A 22,010-nucleotide genomic window follows, 5' to 3' on the forward strand; every position below is an offset into this window, starting at 1 on the left:
GGAAGTAAGGCACAAATATAGCTGAAATGTGAACACAATGGTATATATGTGTACAGATAAGATACCAGCAAGTTTATATTGAGTAACTATAGTAATATAGGCCTATATTGCATCCATGTATCATTGCAGCATCCCTCAAGGTTGCTTCAATGTCACCCATATATCATACAGTGTATACCACAAAAATATATTCTGACAGTGTATACCACAAAAATATATTCTGACAGGTCTGATTTGTGATCTTTACGATGTTTTGAATTTCGATTAACAAGGATTTGAGGGCAAATTACTCTATGGATGTCTATATTATAATACCTTCTAGATTAAGAGAAAAAGAAGCTTCCCTTTTGGTAGAATTTTTTCGAAATGACTCCCTACATGTACATGTATACATGAAATTGGTTTAAACTCTGCATGTGTCCATGGCCATTCACACAAGATCTAGACAGAATCTGATATTAACCACCATCAGGAATCATAAAACCCTGCTTTTTAATTTGATGACATACCCTGTAGCTATCACCATGGTTATTGATGGGACTACCATGGATCCTGGGTACTTTAATTACAATGGAACAAACCCAGGTCAGCTGTGGTTTATTTAGCTGCTACTCATGCACAGGACCTCTTAATAGCAATCACATGAATTCTTCATATCAAACCAGAGCTGACGGTACTGAGTCTATTTATTGCTCTGCTCTGTAATGAATGACTGATCATGCCTACCAGCTGAGCCATGTACTTTGCAATTTGTCATGTCATTTATTTATACCATTCAGAGTGACCACAGGAGGTGGTCATACTGTTTAACATGAAATTCAGACAGCGATATATTTTAATAAAAATAAAAATCATTAGTAATAGAAAGAACTTTATATATCATGATCTTGTAAATACATCACAACAGAAATTCAAGGAATTTGTGGATTTTAAAGATGTTTTTCTACTTCTGTTGCTGACAGCTGAATTTAAGGTATTATAAAGACATCACAGAATAGTTTATATCACCATCAAAGTTTAAATAAATCTAGAATTCTTTATGATTAGTTTCTAATAAAGTATACACACATGGTGGTATGCCATGTTATTTCTTAATGCACAAAATATGACATGAACATGTACAGGTAAATGTTAACAAATGGACTATTTTATGACACAATATGCAACACCTAGTGTTGAAAGTTAACTGATATCTGTTGTTACCAAGTGCAGGTAATGTTTGGAATGAATGTTTCTACGTGTCATCCTGCCCTAATGAATGTTTCCTGGCAGTTTCTCAGACCCATTAGCACACCACGATGGTAATGGAACATTCACAGTTGACATGTGTTGCAGAGTGTGGTGTTGAGTGATGATTCATAGTTTACATGTATGATCTCCGACAGTGATATTCATGAAGATGAGTGGTAGAATAGTACAATGATCTCAACCAAAGTCCAATATAAAGCATGCTTTATAATATAAAGCTCAGTCTGAAGGTTTATAAAGATTTAAATGGGAAGGAGAATACAAGAGAGATTGACAGAAAGGCACACATAGGACTAAATAGAGAGAAACAGAAGATAAGAAAGACAGATGAGTGGAGAGTGAAAGAGAGTGATAGACAGAGAAGAAAGAAAGACACAGATACAGATATGTAGTGCACACATGTTTTGACCCCCCCCCCCCTCAAAAAAAAAAGGGTAAACATTGACAGAAAAAGGAGAGAAATAGGAAAGAAAGACAAGAAAGACTACCTAAGAGAAAAACAGGCAACTAAGAAAGAGAATGGTAGTACATTTAAATGAAAGAGAGAGAAAGAAAGAGAAAGATGGGTACGTGTATAATAATACTAATAATATTCGGTTCTTGTATAGCGCATAATAAGAAAGTGATGTGATGTGATGTGATGATTTCTCTGTTTGTTGTTTTTATTTGTATTTTCTGTAAGTTCATTTAGCTGTTCATGAAATAATTTTAATGATGAAAGAAAACTTTGAACCACACTCACCTCTCTCCATCTCATAGGAACCCACATACTGTCCCTCAGCACTGGATAGTAAAACAAACAAGGAAAGACAATTAGTGCTTTCTACGTTTGAAATACAAATGACACTCCTTTTTTTCACTGCACAATAACATTAAAAATTACAACAAATCTTGTTTCTTCGATAATGAAACAAATATCATCATGAAAGCAAAATCTACATTTTATCACGTAACATATTAATTCAACATTCGGCATTATATTCCTTATGGAATATTTTATTACTTGAAGATTTACTTCCTTATTCATTCAACTCTTTAATAAAATATTTTCAAAGGAATTTTATGAAGCTTTTACAACATTAAATTGTGCCATGGTATAGGTATAAAGATACTAATAAAATGTGATATCTTTGTCTTCCTCCTCTTTAGTTTGAATAGTTCAGAGCAATGACTGTCATAAAAATGCTTTTACAGCCCTTTGCAACTGTGTACACATACCCATCCATCATAAATTTCTTTCGTTTTTTGTTGCCGTTGTCGTTTCATGTTACTTTTGGGAGATGATTATCAATTTTGTGGATCACTACATGAGCTCTTAGCCTGCTCTTCCATTGGATTTATATCTTTGCTATTATTAGAACAAAAGAATGCAGAGTCTCTCCCTTCTCACTATGACATCATGCTTGTAGATGTTGTTGCTTAGCAACCCCTAACCCAAGGGTTTGGGTTTTTATCTGATGACTAGCCCTACATCACAGCTGTTATACCCATTTTAGCAAATGACTTTTTCCATACATTACAGGTACTCTTGGAAAGTAATCTCCGATGTCTGGGAGGCATACATAGCAGAGACATTTGCCTGCATTCTAGCTATTGTAACTTACTTTATGTGTACAATGTATAATGACTAAAACCACGCTATCACAAAAACCATATGGATAACACCACAGCTCCACTAAATTAGTTTTTTATTTTTCAAGGTACCAAAACAAGAAATTTAAATGATTTGATCTACTAGCGATACATGAATTTGTATCAAAATGATTTGTAAGTAAGAAGAAAAAAATTGCAAGCATCTTGAAAATAGGAAACAAGATTGGTTTTTGGTACATGTATACATGCAATGTAGGAAAATTTACCATATTGTTATTTCTACGGATTGATTTGATTGATTTCTTACCTAAAACTTTTCTGTTGTTCACCTCATCATCTGCTTTATGTCTTTTCTGAAAGTTAAAAATGATCAAAGCAACAAAATTAATATTGTGAAATAATGAAATTATGTTCAAATGACTGAAATTTGTTTTAAACATCAAACATTTACAATGAAGGCTTTATGTAGTCCATGTAAGCATATCAGGAGCTCTTGTAGCGCAGTAGAATATATACTTAATGTCGGATAGTTTCTGCGCTCTATAAATGTATTATTATTATTATTATCATTATTATTTAATATATATACAATACATTGCAAGTTTACATCTTGTTCTTCACATACAATACACTACATGTATATCTACAGTCCATGTTTACAAAATCTTTCCAAGTAGATTTTATTGCTCTTTACATGAAAAGAGTATATTCCGTTTAAAATGGAAACAATGATCCTTACACTTAACTTGAAATAAGCCTTTGTATCTGGATAATTCATTGAATTGCAATACGAAAAATTAATTCTTCTATATTCACCTCAATATCTGATATCCCTTAATTTTACAGTTCATAACTATAGACATCAAAGTACTTTAACAGGATACATGTCATGATACTAAACCAGGCAAATATTATCATTATTTCAATATTCTGAAACCAATATGTATATAAAAAAAACATTAAGGAATAATGGTAATGCATTCATAAAATGCATTGTGTGTGTGTGAAAGTAAATAATTATAAGCATGTAGGCAAATATATACAAATTGTAAAAGGTTAGTGTGATTTGTTTTAATATGTGCATTGTAATTGTAAAATTATTGTACCTTGTAACAAGGCCAATGGTAATAAAATTTCAATGTTTAGCCATGGATCGATAAAGATGAAATGAAATGAATAAATTACCCACACATATCACAAGGGGCAGGTCACATATCATTGATTTGATCATGGTAGTGATATTGATTTTAAAGATGTACTCAGCAAATTATGATAATAAGCCTTCAATATTGATATTCTTGGATCCAATACATTTTATTGTTACTCTTATCAACTCATTAATATAGGACCAACTCTTTACACATTCAACTACACATAGGTTCCTCATCCTCAGTCAGAATGAATTAAACATAACCTAGAGGTAATTAAATCAGTAATGACAATGATATACATACACTCCAGTGTATCATCCTAATTATGAGGTACATGTAGGAAGGATAAGAGGAGGGAGTGGTATGAATGCATTCAACACACCCAAACACAATCAGACCGCACATACAGTCAAGATCGAGTAACCGATGGGATGATGATGATGATGATGGTGGTCATGACCTTATACCAGGCAAGGTTGATGCTGATGTATTGTTGATGATGGGATGCCAACAGACTGGGATCATCAAGATTATTATTTTGATCGTGATGAAAGATATGAGAGTTCATTGGGGTTTCTGATAAATTGTACATCTATAAACAAAGCTATTTGATAGATTAATATTTAAGAAAGGGTCTAATCATTCAGACAGTATCAACATCACACATACATTTATACGTGTACATGATGACATCCAATCTGATACAGGTAAAACTAAAAACATTGTATTTCATATTATAACAGTTATATGTGTATGTGTGTGATAAATGTAGCAAACTATGGATGAAATCCAACTTACATGTATATACAATGGCTATCCCTACCTTTGGTAAGCCTCTAACAGTAACATGCTTTGAGGTACATTTACGTCGCTCAGAGAACAATGAGGAAAGACTGTAATGAAAGGAAACTGGTCTATATTACAAAAAAAGAATGAATTAGAATCTACATGACTTTATGGGATGATAAGTAGGCTATATAATCAGCCTCTATATATACTTACAAAATCTTCTACGATCTCCTTGGCGGCTGATACAAGTAGAATAAAGATGAGAGGAAGTAGGGTGGTATAATTACCAGTAGGTGATACGGTCGGGATTTGCTGTTAAACACAAGGGTAAAAAAGCAAATGATGAGGATTAATTTCATTTTATTAGTTGCACATACTGTAGATATACAGTACATAATTTGGCTTAATTATGGATTTCAAGTAGTTTATTTTACCCTTAATCCACCTCTATATCGGGACAAATCATAAATAGTACCTTAGTGAAATACAGGTCTACTTAGTATTGCAATCAGCATGTTCTAATGGAGTGGAACATGTGGTAGCGAGGCTGCTTGTTGTAGACATACATGTATGTATATTATGTGTACATGTACGTATAATCCCGATTTAATGAACCCCTTCTCATCTACAATATTGGAATACCACATGCTTAATTACGATTTCACTATGTGCTACACCGCTTTATCTGTTAGAAAAATCAGTGCCATGAAAAAAGCAAGTGACCTTTTGCTGATTTCTGACGATCACTCCCTGATCCTGAGTAAAAACAAGAGGCATTCAATCACACAAAGAGCAATTAGAGATAAATTTGGTTTCTTGAATCGCAATCAGAATATCTCTACTTGCGTATATGTGATGAACCAAAAAAAAAAAAAAAAAATGACTAATTAACAAGTTAAATTTAATTTGTGATGTTGAAATCACACTCTGTGCATATTGGGGCCTTTGGGGGGAATAGCAGAGATTGTTTGCCATACACTGTGTATCCGTGTTGAGAATATTAAAGTGAGATACGAAAATTTGAAAAAGCTAGATTAAAATAGCAAATTTGAATCTTCTTTTTTATTCTGTTTGAGAGTGCATATACATGGATACGCACAGGGCTGACTAGAGAACGAAGCACAGGGAAAGCAAGAACTAATACAATATAAATTGAGATATTTACACTCCTCTGTTTATAAAAATAGCAACATTGCACACTAATTGATAATTAGCTACACAGGGCAATCTTGGCTGCCTACTGAGGCACAAAAGCCACTTGATTACAATTTTCATGGACCTATGCATTATAATGTACATGCATGCAAGCAATACACACTACTAAATGTATAGGCCTACCCATAGAAGCAAATTTTTAAAAATTGCAACAAGGCATCTCATTATTAAATTAATTAATTGACTCTTCAACTAAGTATAATTTCTAATTTCAAAATGTGAAAATGTAGGCAGCCATTTGTTTAATAAAATACAGTGACCCAAAATACATTAGATAATAAAATTATATGATATACTGTACTATCTAGATGGCAAGATAATTTCTCTGATTCTACATGAAGAATGATTCATTACATATTGCTACATCATTGTATCTCAGAATCTTAGATCTCAGAAACATTTTATTACACAACAGCAACAAAAAAAATGAATTGACTTGCGAAGTATCTTTAGAGTAAATTCCCTCCTAAATTGGCAAGGGGCCTAGCATTAAATTAAATATAAACACAATTATTTGACTGATGACTGATTCACACTCATAAAATTGGCACCTCGCCTGGTTTTCCCCCATCATCCCCTTGACGCATGGGAATATTAAATTGTGCATTGATAATTCTGCAAACTAATTATCCATAACATCCTGGCCATATTTACGCAAGTAACACTGAACTACCTGCGTTAATTACGTGAGGGAAACAGGAGTTTTGACTTCAAACTGACAAGGATAAACTGGAGTTTCTTGCCCTAGCTGTGAAAATGACTGACCTCTGGTTAAATTGGATAGGGGAAATGAAGGGGGAAATTATGCAACATCCTAGCTATATGCTGGATATGATACTCAAGCTTCTCCAAGCTAGCTTTCTATGTGTTTCATTACATTGCCACCTCTGTGTACCCATAAGCATACGGGTATACATGTACATGTTAGTTCATTTTTTCAATTAAAAATCCTAATAGCTTGTTTTTACCATCTGCTTTCTTAACATAAGACTATTAATAATTGTACATTCATGAACTCCCCCAAAATACAATTAGGTGCACAGTGACCACCCTGCCCCCCCCCACCCTCCACCCCCAAATGATATTTTTGAGAGCTCTGTAGCCAAATCTTTTTTTATTTTTGACCATATTCCTTTAATTCAAATACATGAAGACTCTGTAAAAGGGGCAAAAAAAAATGACATGTAAAATATATTTTTTCTAGTAATATTCCCATTTCGTCATCAAAATGTATCGCACACACACTATCTGTCCCCATAAACAAACATGAGGAGTGCATGCATCAAAGTTATTTGTCTTTCACAAATGTCTCCTCACATAACTGCAAGAAATGAACCAACTTACCTGAAGTAAAGCGATGAAGAGGAAGAAGACGTTGGCATAGCGACGGAACTGCTCAAACAAAAACTTTGGAAAGAAAGTGATGAAGGTGTACTTTCCAGTGCTGCAGTAAAAGAGAGAGAAAGAAAGATGTACATGTAACACACCAATGAGATATTAATCTGTATACAAGGTACTATATGCAAATGTAAAATCATCAATTCTCTGTGGAATCTGGAATCAGAAGGGCAAACTTAACTTTTACCCAGAGTTAAAAGGTCACTTTTGGCTCACAACAGACAATTTCATGAAAGTATTAAACATTTGTTGATAATATCAAGTATTGTTCATTTATTCTATCAATGTCCTTGCAATGTTGCTATAATATAATGGTGATATAGATTATAGAGTATATGTTTATAAAAATGAGCTGAAGAATGTAGCCAATGAGAAGGGTCGAAATGGATCACGAGAGTGTGCATTAACTTTTACCATATGCACAGGAGTGCATTTTGGTATTGAAAACCATCCATTTCTTGACTTTATACTCATATTGTAGACCCATCTTATAAAACAATTTTGTTAAAGCTTGTGCATTAGTGATATGCACTGCACCTGGTTAAGTCACAATGAGATGGACAATGAACTTGACAAGTCTTGTTTATTATCCTACTGTGACTTAGCCTGCATGTAGCACATATTCACTAATACACTCGCAAACATGTATTATTTATATAATGTCAACCACCTTTTGATATCTACATGTATGTAAGTGCGCTCTTTGAAATATAAAAAGTACCATCGTGTTCAAAGTACAACATATATTTTGTAATTAATTGAAAGAGAATACATACAGAACTGGTTTTATTTAAACGAGACAAATATGCAACCAGGGCTACCAGGCAGTCACATTATTTACTCATGTACTTGAACCTGCATGTACACTTCATGTTTCTAGCATAAGTACAATGTGGACATTCAATCTTAGATGGCATGATATCAAATCAGCCCATGCTTTTATAGGCAGCAAAGTAACAAAGCAATCAATCGCCAATTATATGTCTCTACAAAAATAAATGAAAATAGGAAATTAAAAAAAATATCAAGGTAATTTACTGAGTTCCCTTAACAAAGTACATGTACACAAATCTTTTTGCAACAAGGTATAAAGATAATAAATTAGCGTCATACATTTCATTCATTCTAGAATAGATACAAAGTGCACAATCCAAACACAGGATGAATGTTTAAAAGAAATAGTAGGATACATTTTTGGTAATAAGACATGTCACCAGGGTACCGGTATCCTTTTTCTCTCATCATAACTATGCCTGTCTTCAGCAGCTCGAGATTGCCAAATAGCCAGCTATTTCTAATTTGGGAAATAATCCTGAAGTTACAAATCGCATCTTCATCAGCTCGAGACTTGATCCTCGAAACTTGACACTCTAGCTCGAGAAATTAGCTTGAGATATTTTGCTCAGAGTTTGCGCATAATGCGAGTCTTCGGGCTAGTGAAGACGCACCGGACAAATAGCAGAATATCTGCAAACTAGCCCAAGATATCTTGGGATGATTATCTTGACCAAATATCCCGCTAATTGCAACTTCGGGCCGATGAAGACGCAAATTAACTGGATAATTTGCGATCGGGATAGTTCAAATAGCGGGATATTTGGCAATCTCGGGCTGATGACGACAGGCCTATTATAAGGTCTGTAGATGCCTGCCTTCATGGCATCCTGCACCCTCCCCTGGAGGTCATAATCCACCAAGGCTCATCTCTGTCATCTCCCATCTGGTGATGATAGCATCAAATATTCATTCAACCTCAACTCAGTCTCATTACTATGTCCACAGCCCTTTATCATACTAGATACTGCAGTGAAGGGATGGGATGGGATAGTAGTTTACTATCATCACCATAATTAAATATTCATTTTTAAATCCCCAGTAGGCTCAGTTAGAGGTCAATATAATACTAAATATAGGACTCATTTCTGTCATCTCCCATCTACATGTAGGTAATGATAGCATGAAATATTTATTTAATCTCAACTCTCATTACAATGTACACAACAGCCCCCTGGCTAGACTAGACACCAGTAGATCTAGTCACGGTTGTGAAAGTAGTTTACTATTATCATATAATATGATTTATTTAATTATTTTGTTCTGTTTTTTGTCTAAATCCTGAGTTTGAGGTCATGGTAATGTAATAGATTAGTATTACCATCATAATTTATCATTATTTAGTTCTAAGTCCTCTGTTACATTGTAAGTTATAATATATAATATCCCTCATGTATAGTTGTTTGCATTGCGATTGTACAGAGCACGAAAAAGGTATACATAAGTACTATCTACCTGAGATAGTACTTATTGTAAAGTAATTTTTTGCTGCTACCCCACTTGCCCACCCTTGCCCATTGAATACGCATAGCAAAGTAGGTTACGCGAAATGTCAAAGTCAATGTCAATGTCAAATGAGCGCGCATCAACTGTATTACATGTATGCATGTTGCGCTTTGTAAAATCTAGCTGAAGCTAAACTGTCTGCAGAATCAGTTCTTATTATTATGTAAAATTCACTTTAAATAGACCTTATTGCCGATGTGGGATATGAAACAAATATTAACCTCCTTTACTCGGGCAATGGATACAAACTATCATCGCCTCAGTGACGATAGTTTGCACCATTACCCTCGTAGTCGATTAATATTTGCTTACTACTTTTAGGCTTATCTGAGAGATCTCCCATCAAGTAAAGATGGCATGAAATATTAATTCGACCCTAACTCTCATTACTATGTACAGTGTACATGTACACTGGTCTCTGAATTATATACTGCAATCAGGGATGGACTAGAATATATTTCATGCATTCTGGCTATATTAGAATATCCGGGATTCAGTGTCTGTTCTAGTACTTGCATCCTTTTATATCATTTCCTTTGATTGCCAGTAACATCTTTCTCATAATAATTATCAATTATACAGACTTAAATACATCTAAACTTCCCTATCTTGTTATCATGTTATTCTGTAATAAGAGACCTCTCTTCTTCTGACAAATTGAAAACATGGAATTGAAGAATAGAATAAGTCTTTTCAATATTGTATTACATCAGGTGATAACCCTTGATAGCATACACTTTAGAATCTCTCATGAGAGGTTATATACTCAATGCACACAGACCATAACATTGCAATTAGACCCCCACTGAAAAAAGAATGGCCGGAGCTCTGTATCAAAGTAGATGGTACACTGTAGCTTTACACATTCCAAATAAAAGAACATAATGACATATAAAGCCCTGACGTGATTGCTCAAACTTATTTCTTACGCCGGGGACCCATTTCACAAAACCTTTTTTCAATGACAAATGACAAAAATCAGTAACATATCTGCTGATAGCCAATCAGAAGCATGGATTTCACTAGCTTACATGTATATAACAAATAGCAAAAACTGTCATTTGTAACTGATGACAAGTTTTGTGAAATGAGGCCCTGTCACACATCAAAACCAATATGAGCAAAGGGGAAATCCTTATTATGTGATTCCAGAGCGGAACCACATGCAGGTCTTTCCTATACGACATGCCTAGGACGTGGTAATTAGTAGCACCGGACAGGGTGGGTTTGGTGCGGGTATGACCAAGATTAAAACCAATTCTATTACGATATCCTTGATCTGGTTGAAGTTTGTGAAAGGTCATGATCAAGAAATGGTTTTAGTTCTGTTTAGAAACCATGGCCATACTGCCTATGGGTACAGGCCAACATGCTGTGACACATACTAACCAACATGTACAGTATGTAATGTGGACAGTACGTGAAAATCATGTATGGGCACAAAAAGCAATTTCTCCCTCAACTCTTTAATTAAAAAGCCACTGTTATCAATGTGATACAATGTAGAAAAATCATCTAATGTCATAGCCTGCAAATTCGTCCCCAAATCATGATTCCTAATTTTAGAGTGAAAAATCATAGAGTATCTAAGATTGATGCTGGAACATGATGCTGGAAATTAGACAAAGCTACCCAACGTGTAACTAAGTGCATGACTGCATGTACATAGTATATTATTCTATAAGAGGACAAACAAAGAAGTAAATCACTAAACATCCTAAACATCCTACCCATCTCCTCTCTGTACACAAACACACATGTACAGCACTTTTCTTTTTTAATGTGATCGTATTGTATTTGGATGACTCAGAATTTAAAAAAAAAAAAAAAATTACTTCAATCTTTAATTCTGGAAATGATTTGAACAACCTGATATTTGTTTTGTATTTCGTCCTCCAAGCTCTACTTGGCAGTTTGTTATTAACAACAAATAAAGTGGTATTATTTCAAGTAATGCTGATAAATATGCTATTGCATTGGATACTGTGTGTGCATGGTTTCCCACACCCTTTAATTCCAATCGGCCCACTGCAATTCAATCATTTCTGTGGGATAATTCAATTTTAGAGCAAGTGGAACGGGGGAGTACTTCTACAGGAAACTTTTCACTTCTCGTTTCCTGTTATCGCAAAAACATGTTATTAATAGACCGAATCAGGAGCCGAAAGGATGGAAAGATCATCCCAGATTTGTATAAAACTTGATATTTTTCAGCCATGTATAAATGTCTAATCATACCCAAACTCAGTACGTAAGTTAATTAATTAGTATCAATTTCCTAATTGTCTATGTGAGGACAGCATGATTACTTGATAATAATCAGATACTTGTTATATTTCCTAGACACATTAGTATGCCTACACGATCATGCTAGATGAATCAACCTGCTACTGCACCATGTGATGATGACTGTGGCAAGGTAATCAATCATGATCTTGTGAGTTCTTATTGCTCAAATGTACAGACACAGCCATTATAGTGACCAAGCAGACCACCTGTCTATATCAGTAAACAATCAAGACTGATTTTTTCAAATCTCTATGGGCTCCTTTTGCTTTCAGTAAGTATGTAACCTTCATCAAAATCAAATGCTTTGGGGCTCCTGTAGATTTTTGGGGCTCTAATTCCATCAAGTGTCAATGACTATGTCAAACTGTTTGAATATTGATACTGTTTTTTAATTTCCTGACAACATACCGTAATTGATTTTTCTTTTGATTTTTTTTGTTGATTTTTTTTGATTTTTTTTTTTTTTTTTGGGGGGGGGGGAGGGGGCTTCTGAAATACTTTGTTGGCAAATTGTTTGCCTCGCTTGATATACACCTATATCTTTTTTTTAAAATATGAAGAGTAGAAAGGGGGGCTCCAAAGCTTCATGGGACAGTAATTTCTCTAATTTTCAATGACCAAAATGGACCAGGCTGAGATAGCAAAATATACAGGATGGTTTAAGAGGGAAGGAGGAGTGGATACTGTCTCTTCAACTGTCTGTTTCCAAGCCTGCACCTGATTGTCTGATATCAGTAAGTATCCTCTGGGCAGATAGAATGAAGAGAAGAGGGAGAGGGATGAAGGGAAGGAGGTACGTAGGAAGGAAGGAGAGAGGAGGCTCCAAGATTGTAAGGTACTTACTCTACTTCATTGGGGCAGTATTTGATTGCCTGGACCTGGTTGATGTTAATGACACGTATGTCGGGGTCTGCTGATGTGCCACAGTCCGTCTGGTCTAGGGGTTGTCCTGATCCCCCAGGCATTGACGACCGGTCTTCCATTTCTGTCAAAATAAAATTATACAAAATATAATCAATCTTCATCTGACTGAAGGAAAAAACTCAATGGAATCAAACAACTACATGTATTCACTTCTTGAAATGTAATGACTTTCACTCATACACACACACAAACGTGAAGACATAATCACCTAGAAATTCTTGAAGGAATATTGTGCACCTCTCTCAGGTTTTAAAAGTAAGATTCTAACATCACCTGTGCATGTACATATACTCTGTAGATTCATATGCAGAGCTACATGTACTAGTGAGCCACTAGCTCACATGACCCCATAGTACAGGGTGTATGCATATCAAGTCATACCGATAATTGGTCCTTCATCATAAAATGTAAGAATTTAATAATTATACTGGTATAATGGTATTGTTGTTCAATTCCACCATGTACTGTGGGTGAGGGATCGGATATCAAGAAGCATGATATTGAGAAGATGATCAGATACAAATATTACAATAAGGATACAATAAGGATCACTTAATAACTTAATACATCTACTTTGTAAAGCTATGGGCAATCAGATTATGACACGCCCAAACATACAATGTATCCATGGCACCCACCACTTTGTAAACCATATCCAGATTTTCTTGTTTGCTCATAGTTTCTTTGGTATTATAAAAAGAGTACATTTATCAAAGTAAGTGCATTTCAAACATATATAGTACATGTATAAAAACCAAAAGAACCTCCCAATAAAACCAAAAGAAAAAATGAAAAGAAAAAAAAAGGTAAGTCCTATCTGATAATGATAGATGGAATATTGCACTTTGCTGTGATCAACTTTACATGGTCTATGGTACGTGTACTTACAAGCCTAAATTATCCCAAACATAATGTTCCTCACAAGGAACCATATGTACTGGATGATTTTGCTATGTGTTTTCATGCCTAATGAGAAAAGATGCTTATTTTGATGTACACTGTACATGTGAGCAGGTAAAATAGTACATTCCAGTCGAGAACGATCTCTTTCAGGTATCATTGACGGAAGAGTTCTCAATTCAGGCTAAGTCCCCTTCCTAAACCTCATTTCCAGAAGATGAGTCATAACAGAGACAGGAGAGAGCATAAAACAATCAACGGACCATCCGAGGGAGCAGGACGTTACAATTTGCTCACTGTGCCATATCCTGATTAATAAGCAACTCGGGCAAGAACTATCATTTTTCCCCCTGCTCTGCTTATCAATTTCAATCAGCATTCAAGGTACAACTACAATCAATAAAATAGCATTACTGCCCTTACACAGCCTATGGTTGAAAACAATAGAAATTGACACATTCTAGGTGTAATTACACACCATCTATCTTTTCTCTCTCTCTCTCTCTCTCTCTCCCTCTCTCTTTCTATCTACATACATGTATGTACATGTATCTCTATAATCTATATATCTATCATTTTCTTTCTCTATTTTTCTCTTCTCTTCTCTTCTCTTCTCTTCTCTTCTCTTCTCTTCTCTTCTCTCTCCCTCTCCCTCCATCTCTCTCTCTCCCTCTCTCTCTCTCCCTTCTCTTCTTTCTCCTCTGTAGTTGTTAATTTCAAAATAAAACAGATACTTGTATGAGCATGCCCTTCTTATCATTTCTATCTAAATATTGTTTATCACTCATTACCTTTATCTATTTTATGATGTTACCTGCATGTTTGCATCCATGTATTACAGGCCCACGTACAGGTGGCAACAATATTACCTCACTAGAGTTATAAATGGTTATCTGTACATTGTACAGTTGGTTGAACCTTTACTCCATGTTTAGCACTTCACTTTTTCTATCCTTACGTTCAGAGTACAAGTTGACATAAACATTTCAAATGACTCCCACCCTACCCCATAGCAGTCAAACATTGACATCTGTGTTTATCATTCTCCTCAACTTCTATACAGTAACCTACATACCTATGGCATCATGTGTACCATTTTCCTCTGGTAGACATTGGTTTGTTTCCTGCAATGATTCCATTGTATTCCTTCCTGATTCCGATCGATCAAAAGCTACTGTAAATAACTGTTCCTTTCTGCTTCACAATCAAATATCAAGTGTATCATCAAATACAAGCACAAAACATCATATTCACTGCAACTCCAAAGGAAAATATTTCACAGAAAGTCTGACTTTACTTTGGTTCTGAAGGCACTTATATCTTATATTCTGGTAATCATGCCAAGGCTCATTTCCTACAAAAGAATACAAAACAAATGCATGTACTGCACGCTGAGTTGTCAACCTGTCTGTGACTGAGCTGAGGTGATAGGGATGTGCTCGTGGCCGAACGGTGGAGCTCCAAATCTTTAATCAAGTGAATCCTCTAGCCATATATGGCTTGAACAACAAACTAATTTAAGGCACTCTTTCCCACTAAACTGCATACATGTAGGTAGGTAGGTTGATCTAGTTTATATACCGGTAGTTGATGTTTATTCACCAAATGATGTTCAGGCAGCCTTGTGATTCAAAATAATTGAAAAGCTGGTTGAATTGAACAAAGCAGCACATTCACTCCTTACCTTCATAGAGGATTTAACTCTTTCTACAAATGAAGGGCAAAATAAGAAGTCTAGATTATTTTTTCTTTATAACTCCTCAATTGAGAATAGCTATGAAGCATAGATACACATCAATAACAACTGTTCATGTTTTTGTATTAAAAGTTTTCATACAAAAGAAAACTCTTCAAGAATCAGCTATAGGCAATCTGGTCTACCCTTTTTTTTCAGACATCAGTCTCTTTTGGCACAAACATTGTATTATAAGATGTTTGTAATGATGTAGTGACCACTACTTTTCATAATTTCCACTTGTATGGTACATATAGTAAAGTTGCCTTTGATAAAACAGCCATGGAGCTCTTTATAAGTTCATAACCTTTTTACAATTCCAATCAATGAAAATCAAATGTCATGTTTCCCAATGAGACGCATTCGCTGGATAGAGTAAATCCTTTCTAAGTCCTGTGATGAGCTGAATATATAATAATGTCACAGTATTAGGGCAGTGATGGTCACCATGCATCGCGCATCCACACCATAAGGCACCATCATGTATCCTCACATAGACACTACACCCATCCACTGGACGATAACCTAGTGAGAGTTATTGAGTACGTCCGTTCCCAACCAGGCTATCCTGCTACGATGCACACAAGCCGGTATACACTGACTACCACGGAGCACTGGTGTATCGGCTACTGAGGCTTTAGTGACCCTGCAGGGATATTTGGGGGATGATTCATGTGTATAGGCCCTGCCTGAGCTGAGCTGAGCTGAAGTGCTGCTAACTCTATCTGCATGACTGGAGTTCAGTAGGATCAGGTTACATGAGGGAGCTGTTTAACTTATGAACTTGATATCTGGATGGCGGTCTGTTGACAGCAACCATGGCTTGACGCACACACATGGCTGCCTGGTATGCTTGATTGACAACTGCTGCTGATGCCTTGATGCTAATCAGCTTGTTTTCATGGTGCAATTAAACGGGTAGCATTTGACATTTTCAATTGTTGATTGCAGATTTACATTGTAATTTATAAAAAAAGGTAAACTTTAAAGCGGTTGATGAGAAATATCTCTCTCTCTCTTTACAATGGACGGTTAAATATATACCCAATATTGTATGATATTATTAGCCCATATAATCTGTAACAAAACTGTAAGGGTAACATAATGCTGGAAAAATTAAATGACTTGCCATTAATAAATGTATGTACAGTACATGAATAATATATGAATGAATAAATAAAATAAATCTTTTCTGAACAATGTTACCAAGTCCCTAGAAGACACACTTCTGCAAAGATTTCCCCCAAAAAATGTGTTTGCAGACAAAAATTGATAAAAGAATACATCAATAGGGCTTTCTTTTGTACACAGAAAACCTAAATTTTATATTCTTTCATCAATATTCAACTTCTTCAAACACATTTGTTTTGAAAATCCTTGAAGAAATGTGTCTTAAATGACAAGTAAAATTTTGCCATCAAATTTTTGGAGCTCCCAACACTTTAGAGGAGCTTTTAATAAATAAATAAATAACATGACTAATATTACACCTTGTTTAACCAGGGTAACCGCATCAGTATTAATTCTGTTCTCCCGAGGGCCCCTCAATCATATTTCAAGGGTTAAACATGGCCAACACAACCAAATGTACTTGTACTGTAAGTATACCTTTAAAGTCAAGACTAGGAAAATGAATTTGTTAGTATCTGTGTCATTAATATTTCCTTGTTTCACTATTTAAGGTAAGCCATTAAATGAAGATTATAAAACAAGTCTACGTCACGGCAGCATTTCTCAACCTATATGTAGTCATTAACCTACAGTTTCTGTTTCATTTTGTCTCTAAATTACATAGAGCCTACACAGAAATTCTATGCAGTCACAGAACTTATATGTAAGGCAAAGAAGAAATGAAGGTCATGGGTTAAAGCCCAAGCATTGAACTAATATTCTTTGGCAAGGCGTTCATCCAGATCGAGCACGAGATCTTTATTTACTGGGTGTAAGCCATAAATGTGTTTAAAACATTTGAAATTTCTTGCAGGAAGCATATACATTTATACAAAACTTTGCCCCAATGGCGGATTAATGAATATTAATAAGTCAGAATGAATAAGGAGAGCTTGGGTATTTGTTTCTAGTTCATCGTGACTGTGCCATGGACCATTGATGGCCTGGTGGTAGAGTCGCTGCCTGGCAAGCAGTAGATGTCAGGTTCAAATCCTGCTGGTTCAAAAGAAATAATAGAAGTATTGATGGGAGCATCGCTTTGATCTCCCATGACTCCACTCCTGTGTATGTGCATACATAGTCTTCTTTTTGTACCAGATGATGATAAATATTTTTTCTGACTTGTTTTCAATTACAGATCGAGCATGTAATCTTTATTTACTGGGTTTAAGCAAAAAATGTGTTTAAAACAATTAAATAATTAATCTCATGTTGTCACTCTTATGCCATGGGATACCTGATAGGACGAATTCCCATCCGTCTTAACAGCAGGACCTACAGACACTAATACATTATTAAAGAGCTAAACATTTACTGCATGTATTGTGATTATTAATGTCAGTTTAAATCCGTATCTGCTTTGGTCAGTTCATGGAACATTCAAGTCAACAAACAGTGGACTGCTAAAGTCTACTTTTGCACACAATGTGTATGTAACAATCTGTGGCAGTCGAGGGTTTTAAAAGGCAGCAAATAGAGTGAAATCAACTATAAGTAGTATAAATAACCATGCAAAAAAAGATTTGAAATGTAGAGTGAGTAACCTTCAGACAAAAAATAAAAGTAAATATTACATTTACACACATATATACCATTTGAATTTTTTGTTCAAAAGATCCATTAATGCGAGAACTACGACACAGAATACGCTTGATTTTAAATAAGCATTAGACTAGTAAGGATACTAATAATCATCCATTTCCTCATGACTGGTCATGAGGAAAATCTATAGTCCTTCTAGACATACATCTCTAATACAACAAAAGTAAGTTAGTATGATAAATTCATACATTACAGGGATTGAGTGTGGAGATAAATCAACTGACAAGGATACATGACATGTGTATGTATAAAGTGCTTAGAGACATCTATTATCCAATCAAAACATGTACATGTAAGGTATTAAAGGTCTGTTCAGTCATTTCAGTGAATTTCTAGACAGATTTAAATACCTTTCGACAAAAGTAATACACACAATGTAACCAATACAGGATTAGATTTACTTTGGGAATACAGTATACACACTTCAAACATAACACACTCAAGATATCATTATGCAAGACTTTAAACATTTGCTGCTACAGTCTATGTCTAGACAGATATAACCGTTTGGTTTAGGGAATTCTTAAATAAAACTTGTATTTTTTGGTTTTGTAACACAAACAATGCGGAGTTATCTTAATTGCTACTGTACATAGATCTAGGTCTATTTAAGAAGCAATTTTTGCCCCAATCTGGCAAAGATGTTTGTCCCCAGTTTGTCTTTAACCAGACCTAAATAAAATGTACTGTTGCGGCTGTTAACAAATAGCTGAATAGGGTCGGGGGACCACAAAAATTACGAATATAAACAGTAATCATATCAACATCAACAATAATTATGATGGCATCAACAAATTTTTTTTCCCATGCCCTCGATAGCCTGTTGCTGACCTCAACAGATCGCATTCGATAGCAACAACAAACAACATGCGACGTAATCGGGCGTTGAGGTCTCCCTTCATTTTGAAAAAACGTCATATAATTAGAAAATGCGGAACATAGCTGAGAACGTTGGGCCCAATCAGTATTAACGCTCAAATATCTGTAAAACCAAGGAAATTTTCACCAACAAAACAGACTATTTTATTGTTCCATTTGTTACATTTGTTTAAAGATGGGCAACACTACACTTAGGGAGGCCAATGCCCAAATCTAACTTTTTAATTACTAATTTGTTTATACTAAAACTAAGATTAAAAGAAAGCATTTACTTTCACTAAGAAAATCCACCCATCTGCCGACTCCATAGGTTCCATCAAATAGGAGATATCCAGCTGGTTTGTAGCCATTTCCTTCTACGCCTTTCCGTACGTAAGAGCCTTGAAACAATTATATTTCATGTCGCAAAGTTACGTTCATAATTAGACAGGCCCGAGGGACAAAGTTCATGATGAAGTTTAAAACTTCGCGCGAAAGTGCAATCACTCAACAGCGGCTAGCCTTGAATCGGTCGCACACGTACACACCTTCTTCTTAAGTTGATCCCTCCACCGACACAGGCAAGCCCCGATGCAGGCTGAAGTCCAGCCATCAATGTGCGAACGATTACATCTTCTACTACTACGAGGCGAAGACGATGGTTCAAAAAAGGAAAGAAATATATATAATTCATTGATATTTACCTTAGATGTGTATTCCAATAATTTGATTTCCTCATGAGTATTCCTTATTATCAACGATCGAGAAGTTACGAGGTCCAATTAAAATCCATCTTGCAGCGAACACAATCATAGCGCACATCCATGCATGCACGTACGTGTACTAATATTTCTCTCTCTCTCTCTCTCTCTCTCCCTTTCGCTATACGTAACATACACACTCACTAACCATGTACCATACAACACACACCTTCAAATCATGGCTTTCATTTCAATTCTCAATTGGAGTATAGACTGCTCACGTAGACTTTTTTTTTTACTGAAATATCTTTTTTAACACTTCTCATACATTACTGCACGACACTCGTATCTAGTGCTGTGAGAATAAGGTACTAGGGTCTATAAATAAGACTACGCCTTTGCGCACGATCTGACCGGAGCTCAGATTATGTCGCAATACCCTTTATTTTTGGCGCGAACAATGACGTCACTGTTCACTGTTTTCCTTCTCATTTTGAGATGGATGTAGCTATAGGGCTCAAACCAACGCAAGATTGACAGAAACATCGTACTCTATCTACTTTCGAATGTTCAGTTTGTAAAAATCTGTATTTAAAAAGATACAATCTTTTTTCTTTATATTTTCTAGTTGTTAGAAGTGGCAATTGTGAACATCTGAAATGTTGATCTCTATCAAAAGTTCTTTACTCAAAACGGATCCCATATTTTTAGGGTCTACCTTCTGCCAATGAGAAGGTTTTTAGTGAGCAAACCTCTACGCCCTCTAGGATTTTCTTAGTCGGTGGTGCGAGTGCGTCAAGGTCGTCTGCAACCACAATTATTGGAATAAAAAACGTCAAAATCTGCAAGATTGTCAACAAATGGTGAAAGACTGTTACAGATCCGTGATTATAGGTATGTTGTGAAATGTATAATTGTATTTTCTTTTCATATTTTCTTCAATTTTTATTTTTACATCATTTTTTTCCCTTTGCTAATTTTTTGAAGTGGGCGACGAGCGCACAAATCGTAGGTGTAGAAGCCTTACGCCCGGGCATTGGCCTCCCTACTACACTGCAGTACATTTATGCAAAATTTTGTAAAAACCTGCTGTATGCTACTTTCAAATGGTTGGATGAACAATTTATTGAAGAAATCCAACCATTTGAAAGTAGCATACAGCAGGTTTTTACAAAATTTTGCATAAATGTACTGCAGTGTAGTGTTGCCCATCTTTAAACACAGCCAGGATAGTATTAGCAATGCTGCTATATGTGTGGGTCATCTTCATCCTGATCCTGCCCATCCCACCTCGCTCTCTCTTCAATCTTAAACTCCGCCCTCCCTCAGCCTGACCTGGCCGCACAGGTTCCCCATTTAGTGATTTACCCATACTAGAGGTCTACGACAATTTTCTCTAACATACTAACCTTCTAAACGGGAGAAATCAGTCATAATTGTCGTTGTCCTCCGAATGGGCAATCTACTAGGATGTAGTCTCTATATATATTTGACTGGATAGGTCATCTAAGCCATAAAAACATCGTTATCTGGTTATCATGTCACAGGTTTATGAGCTGTAGTATGTATGTCAACACTCAATTCAGATAAGATAAATGTCAATGGAAACATGATCTAATTCGCCCGGCTCGCACGCGCCGCACGTATATTTTATGTACAACCATAAACTTGGGGTAGGATATCCAAGTACTCACAACATAATTCTATTTTTTTTCTTTCTTTTTTTCTTCATTTTAATACAGAAAAATACTTTTCATTTACTTTTAAAAATAGTGCTTTAACATTTAAAATGTGTTCTATTTCATGATTCCATTTATTTCCAAAATACTCCTAACCATAAAATCTAGAAACCCCTATTAGTGATATGTTTTGTTCCAAAATACATTCTTAATGCATATCGACTGAACATATCGGATATTTTTCATTTACTTTCGTTATGTTACTCGAGACAGAACAACAGTAGGAGGGCATCATAGAGATATCTCTATGGGGGGCATAGGAATATTGTACACTCCGGTATCTTGTAATCATATAGCTTGGGGAAAGAGAGGGTTTTCTTGTTATTCATCAAACAGCATGCATAACCCATAATACAAC

The 22,010-nt window shown here is 35.4% G+C and overlaps 1 protein-coding gene across 6 annotated transcripts in view; it reads right to left on the reverse strand.

Moving 5' to 3' along the window:
- LOC764069 (probable phospholipid-transporting ATPase IA) overlaps nucleotides 1-21,516 on the reverse strand; it is a 46,358-nt gene extending 24,842 nt beyond the window's left edge. For 3 of the 6 annotated variants that reach the window (XM_030980300.1, XM_030980301.1, XM_030980302.1), the window contains exons 1-6: nucleotides 14,923-16,374; nucleotides 12,867-13,008; nucleotides 7,341-7,440; nucleotides 4,995-5,093; nucleotides 3,149-3,194; nucleotides 1,991-2,031 (exon numbers count right to left, since the gene is read on the reverse strand). In XM_030980300.1, the coding sequence (XP_030836160.1) occupies nucleotides 1,991-2,031; nucleotides 3,149-3,194; nucleotides 4,995-5,093; nucleotides 7,341-7,440; nucleotides 12,867-13,008; nucleotides 14,923-14,986 (492 nt within the window). In that variant the 5' untranslated portion in view covers nucleotides 14,987-16,374. Of the gene's footprint in view, nucleotides 1-1,990; nucleotides 2,032-3,148; nucleotides 3,195-4,994; nucleotides 5,094-7,340; nucleotides 7,441-12,866; nucleotides 13,009-13,155; nucleotides 13,292-14,922; nucleotides 16,375-21,322 lie in introns of those variants that run through there. The other 3 variants (XM_030980303.1, XM_030980304.1, XM_030980305.1) reach the window with 3 other exon arrangements.
- Nucleotides 21,517-22,010: the final 494 nt, after the last annotated feature.

Source organism: Strongylocentrotus purpuratus, unplaced genomic scaffold, assembly GCF_000002235.5.
Source record: "Strongylocentrotus purpuratus isolate Spur 01 unplaced genomic scaffold, Spur_5.0 spur5_scaffold_11, whole genome shotgun sequence".
Lineage (NCBI taxonomy): Eukaryota > Metazoa > Echinodermata > Echinoidea > Camarodonta > Strongylocentrotidae > Strongylocentrotus > Strongylocentrotus purpuratus.